The sequence below is a fragment of the Pholis gunnellus genome, assembly GCF_910591455.1.
Source record: "Pholis gunnellus genome assembly, chromosome: 8".
Lineage (NCBI taxonomy): Eukaryota > Metazoa > Chordata > Actinopteri > Perciformes > Pholidae > Pholis > Pholis gunnellus.
Window position 1 is genome coordinate 1,191,375 of NC_136534.1, and position 12,093 is coordinate 1,203,467.

The 12,093-nt window shown below is 40.4% G+C and overlaps 1 protein-coding gene across 1 annotated transcript in view; it reads right to left on the reverse strand.

Moving 5' to 3' along the window:
• Positions 1-12,093, reverse strand: part of grik2 (glutamate receptor, ionotropic, kainate 2) — a gene marked incomplete at both ends in the record, with an annotated part of 286,105 nt that overhangs the window by 177,665 nt on the left and 96,347 nt on the right. Inside the window, 2 exons of the mRNA XM_079164096.1 lie at positions 5,078-5,335; positions 7,368-7,535. Of these exons, the coding sequence (XP_079020222.1) occupies positions 5,078-5,335; positions 7,368-7,535 (426 nt within the window). The remainder of the gene's footprint in view (positions 1-5,077; positions 5,336-7,367; positions 7,536-12,093) is intronic.

Sequence of the window (12,093 nt, forward strand, 5' to 3'; positions counted from 1 at the left end):
AGCTTTGCTAGCATTGACCAGGAATTGCAACATGCTTGTTGCGTAGATTCGTGATGGTGGATGGCGGCGTCTCAGTTGTTATGGGGTCTCATGCTCCTCTGCTGATAAGCAGTAAGCAAGACTTTTGTTTTTGTGTAAGTGTCCTTGACTGAACTACTGCTGCATGCAACTACTGCTATTACTACTTCAATAAAAACACTACTAATGCTTGTCTTACTATTGTCCATGGTAATGCTTCAAGCCTTCTAATTTCCATTGACATCCCACCAGGATGTACAAAGAACAGACGGGCCCTCCTTCTAATTACCAACTCAGCTTGTCACACATGGCTCTGAATCATTTTCGTGAATCTCTCAAATGACCACTTTGGTTTCACCATGCAGTCATCCATATGACTCATAGTGACCATGGTGTCAAGCTGACCTTTCTTCAAGCACCGCAGCCCCACCATGTCCAGATTCAGGACTCCTTAAGTTGTCATTTAATGGAAGAAAACATGCGGTAAAAATTCGATTTTGTTTTTTACTTTGCAGTCAGAGCTTCAAAAGACGTTTTCAAGGCTGAAAAACAGTATAGAGTAAAACACTGCAGAACAATTAAAAAGACTTGGAGCTGAGTCACAGTGAATGGAGATGTGATTGGCTGGTATAATACAGTGTCTCTTTTCTTTCCTCCGCCACCTCAGGGAGGGCCTCAGTTCAATTCGTTCCAATTTTATTTGTATTTGCCTCAGAGGGCTTCACAATGTGTACAGCAGGCAAAATCCTCTGTCCTTGGACCCTCGCATGAGAAAAGGAAAAACCCCTTCATGCTCCCCAGAAGATTAATCATTTTCATTCTAGAACTTTTTAGAGCCTTTCCTTTAGTAAGCTCATACAAATGATATATGTACATTGTACATTCAAATTGTAATGTAGTTAACAAAATGTAATCCCAAAATATCAGATCATATTGAGATACTTTTTCGAGTCACAACAGACACTATTAAGTAATACCATGAAGGAAATGATCTGAAATAAAACATGTGATGAGGGGGGCAGTCAACGTTCACTTGATTTGGTCAAGGCCATTTAGTTTCAATTCAGAGAAACACAGCATTAAATGGTATTTTAGACTTGAGCTTCCAACTTTGTATCAGCAGTTTGTGTTTGTCCCTTTATTGTTACAACATGACAATGTCCCTGTGCATAAAGAAATGTGTTCCCCAGGTTGGTGTGGAAGAATTGGACCGGCCTGCTCAGAGCCCTGACCTTAACCCCACCAACACCTTTGGGATGAACTGGAACTCTCAGCGAGCCAGAACAGTAGCCGACCTGCATTGTTCATTTATTCACTTAGCTGTTCAACTATAGTTTCTGCAAGCTCTATTTATATTGGAAATTAATTTGCCTCAAAATTAACAACTGCTTATAAAGTGCTCAAGAATGTCCTCTGTATACAGAAATCTGCATGAAGAACTTAGTTGTTAAGTCTATAAAATGTTCTAAAATGATGAACAAATACATTTTTCAAGGTCCACAGTGATGTGTTCAATTTGTTTGCTTTTCTATTTCTATATTTCCTATTTATCGTCATCAATGACAAAGAAAAGGAGCAAATCTTCTTGATTGAGAAGCTGAAAGCCGAGACTGTATTGTTTGGTTACTGACAAATGGAGGTATGTGTAGACTCCACAATGTGAATAGCAGAAAGAAGCAGTTCTTTCTGAGCCAGTGCTTTATTGTACACTACGCATTTACTCCCTTATGGCCGACTCAAACTATGCAGCAGCAGCAGCAGCAGCGGTGGCAGCAGCGGTGTTCCAGGTACTTGTATGGATGTTATGGCTGGCTGGGAGAGCTATAACACATGCTGCTGCCATCTCAGTTTTGCCATTATAAAGTTGAGCCGTTAGAGGAGTCCCATTATGGTTATTGATTTGCTTGTTTGCTCCCTGCTTGGTGGAGAAACAGCACAAAGAGAGAGGTAGTTTCCTACCCCTTTTATATCCCATTCCTGAAAAGCAGACACAATTTAGAACAGCGGGTGGGGGGGGGGGGGGGGGGGGGGGAACCCATGAGAATTATATGATAATATAAATGTTCTGCTGCGCTGACTTTGCTCAGCACATCAGGAAATGTGCCTCTTGTACTGAAACAAGAGAAGAAAAGATGCAAATGAAATAGAATCTGGCCTGAACTTCTTCAAGAACTCCAATCAGTTCAGATTTCTGTTTGCCCTCAGTGTCCACCATCAATGCTAACTGTCCTCGCTATCAGGTCATCTGTGTAAATGCCGACAACGAGAAGGTGAAGCTGGTTGCAGGTCAAGCCAGGATCTCATTTCCTATCACGAGACAGAAAATCAAGCCACTATTAACCCCATAGTGAACCAGCTATGTCCACTTTACAACTTAATTAACAGAGGTGGCAGGATCAGCAACAATCAATTCCTCCCTAAAGCTGCCAAGAAGACCTGCAGGGCAAAGAACTACCTACACACACACACACACACAAATTCAACTGTGTAGACATTCTTAAAGCTTGCAGGTTTGGTTTTTAGTCTTTTCTTTAAATTTGGGTTCTGGTAACGTTTGAAGTGACTTCTCATTAAGAACCACTGTATTGATCAATCTCACACATTTCAGCCAATTACTTTCACCAGCAAAGTCTTTCTGTTCTTCTGTATGTCAGTAAATGTATAGATGGAGATGCTGTGGAAGAAGAAGTATTCAGAGCTTATACTTAAGTAAAAGTATCACAACAACAAAATAAAAATATAAACCAAACCAATATTCCTGCATTCAAAATTGTACTTCTTTTCCCCCATCAGCTTGGTGTCGGTGTTGACTCTCACCAGGCCGGAGCTCCAACTGCAGGTCGAAGGCTAAGACCCCGCTGGAGTTTTAGTTGAAAGAGTTTCTGGTGAACTTGCATGATTTCATCTGATTTTGCCGGAATCTGACCCAATGCCACTGATGACAGGCATTAGGAATAACTGGATAGTAATAGCCAATCTTCTCTCTGATGGCCTTGTTTACATATGTAGGTCATATAGAGGCATCAGTGTTAAATTCAAACAGTTTCATAACCAGTTAAAAGTTTGTCACAGTAACGTTATGTAAATAGGAAAGGTTATTATTATGGTTGATGGCGATGTTAAGCCAGTCTATATACTGATGAGCAGTTCATTCTGTAATAATGTTATAAGATCATCGGGCTGTAGCTAACATTGAGGAAACTGAGGTCACGGCCTTTAGTAGGAAAAGGAATGACTTTGTGTTCTGCAACATTTGGATTTGTTTGTAATCTAGCAGATGTAATTAGCATATGTCTTCAAAAAGCAGAGTTTAGCTGGCCTGAATGCTAAACACAGTGAACACATACTGCAGTACTGTGATCTAGGCCAAATTGGTCCCAGTGTGTCAGTTGGATGGAGCTCTGGGAGGCCTGGCAGTCTGTCTTCAGGCTGGCACACACCCTGACCCCTGGCATATGGTACATGTACCAAGCATGCTAGCTTATTTGTCGCCTGGTGACCTGGACTACAATAATAGCAAGGTCTGCTTTCCTGGGTAACAGGGAAAGCCTGTCTTCTGCAACCTCGCAAGCTCTCTGACTTCCATGAATTATCATCTTTTCCATGGAGAAAAGCTTTCAGTGCCTCTTTTGCTCTTCTTTCCATGAAGAGGTACTCTTCTGCTCTGATATAAATGATGCTATTGCAGCATCTTCACCTCCCACACACACGGAAGTCACACCCATAGCTGCCAGTAGCTTCTCACAGGATGCTGATTGGTCCACGCTTTGGCCTTCTGGACACAAACGCATTACTTGAGGCCTGACAAGATGGATTTTCATGCGATATGTGATTCTTGTGTTATCTTGTGACATCGACAGAATCGAGGTTGATAATCGATGAGGTTGGTCAATCAATTTCATCCAGACTAAATATCCATACAGTTATTGGAAGCATTTTGTACAGACATTCATGGTTCCCAGAGGATGATGAGTCCAGACTTTGGTGATCCCCCGACTTTCCCTCCAGCGCCACTATGAGGTTGACATTAACTGTTTTACTGTCGATTTCATTGCCATGAATTATTGATTCCCAATAAGGATGAATTGAGATGTGAGCTTTAGTGGCCGTCTGACCTTTCATCTTGCCCCATCATCAGGTCAAAACAGAATTTGCAACTTTGCAATACTTTGGTTTGTGACCCAATAACTGCACTAGCATTAATTGGCAGACGTTATTATGCTAACACAAAATTAATATGGTGAAAATAGTCAACATTATACCTGGTAATTATAAGCACTGGGAGCATTTACAATGTTGACGATGTAGACAAATGTAGTGAAGCACATGAGATACTGTTGACCAAGATTATGTTCCATTGCATTTTTTTAGTAATAGTAATAGCATTATCACACTCATCAGTGTAAGTATGATTTGGAATGAGGTTCTTTCACCATGAGTCTCTACAGGCCACACATGAACAAAGGTCAATCATTCGACCTTCACCAGGGTCACCATTTCTGTGTTGCTTAACTTCCTTATATAAGTTGCCTCATGGGGTGTGGGCACACTCAAAACTTCTGTAAATATCCAAGTATTTACAGTATGTGTAGCCTACCATAATTTGTATCATTTGATTTGTTAAATCATTTTCATCACATACTCAATTTTCCAGGAACTTCCAAATGTATTCTCTAGGGTCAGTTTCTGAGTTCTGTTTGTTTGAAAGTTATTCGTCATTCCAAAAGGAAAAGGCGAAAGGTATTGTCCTTGTTGAAATATGGTGTAGCGTTTTTGTTTGTCATATGTATACTACCGTATGTCTGTAACTTGTATGTTCTCTATTTTCAGTTTACTTCTACTGGTATCGTGTGACAGATTGGTAAACCTTTGCTTTTGTTTTCTCAAGATGCAGTGCATCCAGGACATTCTAAATGGCTGTCATCCACCCTCGTGACAATAATGATGATGAATGACAAAGTACTTTTGATAATTATTGGTTATTAAAAACGAATGGACACGTTAGACGGATGGAATGAAAAAAACAGTTGCAAAAGTAGAAGAATATTTGTGGTCTTACCAGTGCTGTCATCATAAACCACAGTGACCGTCTTCCACTTGAAAAAGTGGACCAGGTCTAGGATGGCCCGACTGAGGGAAGAGAAGTCTGGATAGAGGCTAACATAGAAGATGTCTCTGTTGTCCGATACTTGATGCTTCCACTTGGTCTGGATATGTGGCACCCCCAGGGCGTTGCAAATCGACTGGACCGCATTGGCCGAGGAACTGTGAGAGGGACCAAAGATGGCCGCCACCCCCAGAGAGAGCTGGTCACAGGCTAAAGAGGAGGAATATTTGACAAGTTAGCTTTTTCCTACTGTGAAGTTGACAATCAGTGCCATGATCCCCACCAAAATATAGGAGATACTGTCTGATGTAAATAAGGCTTTTGTGAATTATTTCTGTATGCAACAACTCAGCGTTAAGGATATAGAATATGCTAACAGCATTTATTTAGGTTTTATTAATCTTTTTTTAAGAGTGTAAGTCTGTTGATATTCCATATTTTTCTTATTGTCAACAAATCCAATGTGCAGAGCCAAACAAAAAATGAGTGTATTGTGCCAACAAGTAAAGCATGCATTAAGCCTGATACTGTAAATCTTCATCCTTTGTGCCTTAACGCTCCATTGTTGTGCAAGAACACATCAATAAGTCACACTGCTGACATGCTCCTTCATCACCATGCATTGAAACTAGAGATTGAGATCATAAACTCATGTTTACAATGTTTACTGAGGTAATAAATCAAGAGAGAAGTAGAGTCATTTTCTCATAGACTTCTATACAACCAGAGGAGTCGCCCCCTGGTGGTCATAAAGCTATGGGCTCCCAACTTGACTGCTTTAGTGTATTAGTATTAGTTATTGGTATCAATAATCATTAAGGCAAATTAAAACCATTTCAGTAAATCAACATTACAAAGAAGATAATACAAACTTTGATACACTTTGAACTTCACTATCGCTATAGATTCGCTGCCAGGAATATGAAATTGGCTGTGATCTGTCTGCTAAGAACAACCTCATGGAAGTGATATGTGAACTGTTTTCATTGTAAAGGAAGTCATTCAATTATAATTGTAATTGAATTAAGCTGAGACAGATTCCATGTTCTCTGAGTGTTTAGAGGCTTCAGTTGTGATCCTTCTGTAATATCCAATTAAAGCTAGATAAAGCCAATGATCATTCATTGTTAACAAAAATTAATTTTTACTTCTGCATTTCAAACATTGTGCAATATGCTCCTAAGACAATACAGACAGTTAAATATAGTTTAATCCCAGCTGCCTACATGGCTTAATACGCAAAAGGAAAATTGAATGAAAATGTATATTTTTAAGAATGAGGCCGGTCTACTAAATTAATTTAGTGGGCCAAAAGGAAGTTACCGTTGTGCTGCTGAATTTGCTTCCCTGCCAACTCCATGAACTGCATCCAGGCGGGAGGATGTAATAGACTTATGTAACGGACTTAAGTTTTTCTTTGATGATACGTATATTTGTACGTCTCGGCCTAGAAAATTATCAAGAAAGTGCCTAAAAACTAGCTAGTTTTCCAGTTATTATATTAGTCAGGGAACAGGAAATAGTTTGGATGTGTATGCTCTCGAATCGCATTTGCTGATCTGCCACTGAAAATAGTCCCCAACTAAAGCATAGTCCTCCTCCAACATTCCTCCTGTTTGAGGAATGTTTGCATATATATATATATATATATATATATATATTTTGATTACACAACCTCTGCTACATTGCATTTACATAGAAAGCTGAAGCAGTGAGGCAAAAGGTGTGACCAACTTGAGCTTGCTTTCATGAAATTGTGTTCGGGGGACATAGAAATAACTGCACTGTCTTTGTATTAGCTCGACTGTGCACTCTAATCACCTTTTTAAAGGAGTTGGCTAAATCACTGATGCAGGATATAATGGCCCGTAATTGATAAGAGACTTGAAATGTCAGGCTGATGCACACACAAAACTGATAGATTATAGCACTTTATTGGTTGTCTCTGGGGGCCAAACCGGTCTTTGAATTACTGCCGCTGAGTCATTACCTGGAACCAATCAATTCTCTCTGTTTACATTTGAAGTGCTCAGCCATTTCTCCCTCGCCTGATTATAATTGTCACAATCTAAGCCACTGCAGCTCACAAGCCTCGAACGGGGAATACATTTACAATGCAAAGCAGCTATGGCATAGCGTATGTGCACACACACATTCACTCACTCAATATATACACAAACACACGCAGCAGCCGAGAGCATGCCATCACCAGAGGCAGATCTTCTGACAAACACAGAAATACCTTTCCTGGAGGCCTCAAAGCTGTCATAGATGTTTATCCTTTGGATGTCGTAGGTGAGCGTGGTGTTTGGCAGTAGGGTTCTGTTCCTGTTGATTGTGTTTAAAGCAAATTTAAAGGCTAGTTCCTCAGCACCTGATGGACCGCTTTCAATGGACTCGAATATCCCCCCTGTCAAAGAAAGAGAAACACCTGATTAGTTGATCAAAGTATCAAGGTTGAATTGTTTTGATTAGAAAAATGTGCTTTAACAGTACATTGTTGCGTTGCAGTGCAAATCATTAAAAAGCTTTTATTGTAGTTGCTACGTATAGCAGAGGGGGCAGAGCTTCAGGGCTCTGCAGACTTCCACATCAGTGTGGCTTTACAGGCTGTGGCTCATTAACTGCAGATCAGCTTGGCTGCTGGATGCTGGATGTACTAACATTACAACCAAACTCTTTCTCTGCAGCACATCGAGGACCGGGAGCCAAGCAATCATCCCACTCCGAAGGGCCACGCATTCTGAACGACCTAGCACAACAAACAGATACGTCCCGACTCTACGCAGCAATGCCGGGAACCAAGCAATCGGTCCATTCCGAGCATGCATGCCGCAAAGACTAATTATAAGTAGTTATAGTAATAGTTGTAAAAATAATAATAGTGTAAATATTAATTAATTCCTTAATTCAAATCCCTATGCAATTTGGCTCCGGCCTCTAGGGGGTTCTGTGAGTCCCCAGAAGCAACGCAAACTGTGATGTTTACAATACTTTGTCATTGGGCCTATCGGTTAACCCTGCCTATTTATCTGTCAAGACTCTAACTCACGCGTTAATTCAAATCCTGTCACCCTCTATCTGACCAGCCCTGTCCAGGTCCTGGTAAGACACCAAACAAGCCATCCCCCGACATGTCAACACAACTTGTTGCAAAAAAGCACATAGCTCTCTTTGGTTATCAGAACACTGTAGGCCTATACATAATAATATATATTTGATAGTAAAGGGAAAACTTTTCCTGAGTACTTTATATTTTTGGACTATATACACTCAGTCTTTGAATGTACTTTTCTCTCTTCACTCAAAAATGTCCGCCTGGGAAGAAGCGCCACACTTAAATAGAATGCCTTTTATGAGTACTCCAATACCATTTTTCTGAGTGGTCCATTTTTCAAAGTATAATCATGCTTACATGTTTTGGGGAGAATTAAAAAATTCTAGTCATATACATTAAAGTCTGTTGCAACTGTAGCTACACTATAATTTATAAATAAATGTTCTTTTAACTCATGTTCATCAAAATACAAATATGGTAGAACCCTAGATACATTAAGAAAATCATAGCCATCAGTTTTCAGAATTTCAATATCTTTTCTGACAATCTTGTTTTTCATTTGTTTGACATGGCCATCGATATTGGATAACACGGCAAAACCCTAGTATTACACTCAATAACTGCTTATTAAAGCCTTTGAGCACCCACAGAGGTGTTTTCAGCTAATCTGACTGATTAGACCTTTTTTTAGTACTATGTGGAGGTGCATAGACTAATTAAGTAATGTCTTCCTGAGTCTCCTGTTAGCTTCATTAAACCTGTTTGGCGGATTAAATTACACCTTTATCATTCTTATTGACAGATGAAGATTTGTGACCTAAGAAATTCCCATCAAAGCTCAGACCCTCCTTCAACCTGCAGAGGTCTAATAAACCAGAATAAACGAAATAAATCTGTTTGGGTGTACAGAGGCTTCAACATCTAATGCCAAAGTTTTCAATTTCTCTGCATATGGCACCTTTGGGGTTATGGAAGTAAGTTGTGCTCTGAAGAATCATACAATTCAGACATTTTCCCAATAGTGGATGGCTCTTACTCACCAAATGGTCAGAAACTTAGTAAATCAGAAATGTAGTAAATTCACATTTCAGTGTTGCAAATGGGTAGAACACGATGAAATGGTTGACTAATGAATCCACAAATGTTCAATCAGGGTTCTGTAGTGTATTGCCCAGTGGAAGCTGGTGATTCAAACCCCTGGGGAGAACAGGAGGAAAAACCAACCCATGGCATCTTGTTATTTTACACTCCTTTATTCATTATTAAACAAAAGACCACAGATTCAGTTTACAGGGGATACTATACAAATAGAAGAATAACAAAAAGAGGCCGCTGCCGCCCTCCACAAGTCAACAAATCCATTCTTGCCTTTAGCTTACAGTCCACCAGGGCTGCTACAACAACCTAACTGTTGCGTTGGCTAACATAAGTAGCTAACTACTGCACGAGGAAAAATTGAAACGTAATTCAAAAAGAAAGGACTGTCCAATTAGAATGTAATTTAGTCTTTCAAACGCTATAATTTATTTTCTACTTTTTCACTGTATGCATCTATTGCGTTACTGCCAGTTCATCACTCGCGTACATACAGTGGTAGAGGACTGAAGATGAAGTTTAGAAATCATCATTTCACCAACGCAATGGAACTATTTTGTTTTTTAATGACACAAGAAGGGAGGAAATCATCCTTTTTATTTGTTGTGGCCAATAATAGATTAGCATAAACAAAATCAAATACAAAAAGATATATAAGAGAACTTTGTTGATGGTACATTCTGAGCAAAGACTTCAGTCAAAAATGTTTATTAAATAAATTACATTTCTCATAACCATTCTTTTTCTTTCTCCATTTCTAATGAATGTTTTGCGTGTTTTAAATGAATTTGGTTTCTTAATGGACAGACAGAAATCACCTGAATTACTTTTGATGATAATAATATTATAAATGATAACAAGCCAGCATCTGAAGTTATACAGAGCCTATTCTTTTTTTAAATGCTTGAGAGTTTCTACACTGCTCTCCTTGTATTTTCATGTACAAGGGTTTTTATCTTTGCCTTCTTTTTCATCCTGTGTGAGGCAGTCACAGAGAGAATCACTACGTCCAAGTTGGAGTCCATGGTTCTCTGCCAGTAAACTTTGGATTGTGCCCTACAGGTTGTGAATGTGTCACTGCCCCACTCGTGTTCACACGTGAAGGTAAAATGGAGCGGGTGCGACGTCAACAGTGATGTGGGCATTGTACCGGACAAGTGAGTAGGGTGCAGAGCCAGTAGGCATAGCTCTCGATTTAAAAGTCCATCTACGTTCAGACCCTTACTTATGGTCTTAAGCTTTGGGTTGTGACTAAAGTATGAGAGATAGGGTGAGGCGCTCAGACATCCGGCGGGAGCTCGGACGGGGAAGGGGCATCTAATCAGGATGCCTCCTGGACCTAGGTTTTTAGGGCATGTCCAACTGTTATGAGGCCCTGGGGTAGACCCAGAAGAGAAGAGATTATATCTCTTCTGGCCTGGGGACGTCTTGGGGTCCCCCAGGAGAAGTTGGAGAATGCTGCTGGGGACAAGGATGTCTGGAATACCCTGCCATGCCTAATGCTCCCTCGACCCAGCCCCAAATAAGCAGAAGATAATGGATGGAACAATGGATGGATGGAACTACACAAGTTTTTAATATCATGACTCTATATAGGAATGAGCTTCATGATAGCAATAGCAACTGGATCAAGGGAGGCCTGAATAACAATATGAGGGACTGTAAAGCACTTTCTTCGGGAAAGCCACAGAGGTGTGCTTAAGAGTGCGGGTCTCCACAGCTACAGCCCTCCAGTGAATACTTCTGACAGCCAGCAGATGAATGGACTGAGAGGAGGCCTGGGGAGTTAAGTGTGTGTGTGTGTGTGGGGGGGGGGGGGGGTCGAGTCCTGAGATCAATGTACTCTGATTGGCCGCCGAATCAATCAATCAAGCCCTTGGGGAGCAGTGGAGAGCAACGGTGAGAGATTGAAGTGTTTTGTTTAGGCTAGCCCTATGGCCTGGCCCTGCTTGCTGAGTGTCAGTCAGGGGGAGCTTTATTTACTCCAACTACAAGCACTGAAGAACCCTCTTGATGTCTAGACGTAATCTATACACACCATTGCATGAGTACTGCAGCTCCTTCCTGCCACAAGCGATTACCACAGGACAGGCTGATTCTGATCGATGCTTCCTTATAGTGATTTCACCAATGGATTCTTTAGAAATGCTTTTTTTTTCCCAGGGGAATTTATTTTGTCTGTGTACTGGAGCTTAAAGCAAACATCTAAACAGAAAGACCTCTGACAGCAGCAGCACTGTCGAGAAGTTTCTTATTTCATTAGTATTCATCTCATGGGAGAGCCCTATTTTGCTTGCCATAATGAGTTTGAAGGAATTAATAAGCATCAGTTAAGCGGGATGTACTATAATTGGAAAGCTGAGCGTTTGGAATGGGTCCGTTCACACACAAGAAACGCTGTATTCCTGCTGAGAAGCTCAGCGGTTCAATTGAAAGGAATCTGGCTTGTAAAAATGGAGATGAATCACTGCAGAGAGGTGAATCGATGTTAGAGAGGTGACTGTCTAAGTAGGTAAGTTTGAATATGAATACACATGCAGTCTAATGAGAAAGTTGCTTGCTTGTCTGCATGGACACGGAGATATGGAAATGAAGCAGAATAACGGAGATGAGGATAAAACGAAAAAGAGAAAATCTTCCAAAGCTTGTTCTCATCTTTAGAGTTAGTCTTGTGTTAGGACTGGGATTAGTTTTAATCAGGAACATTTTGATAATGCAAAAAAGCCATTCTGTGATATTAAAATAGTTTTCTATATTTTTTGTAGAGAAACAATGTCCAAGCCTGGCAGGTGAGGCCCTGTGTTATGTTTACCGG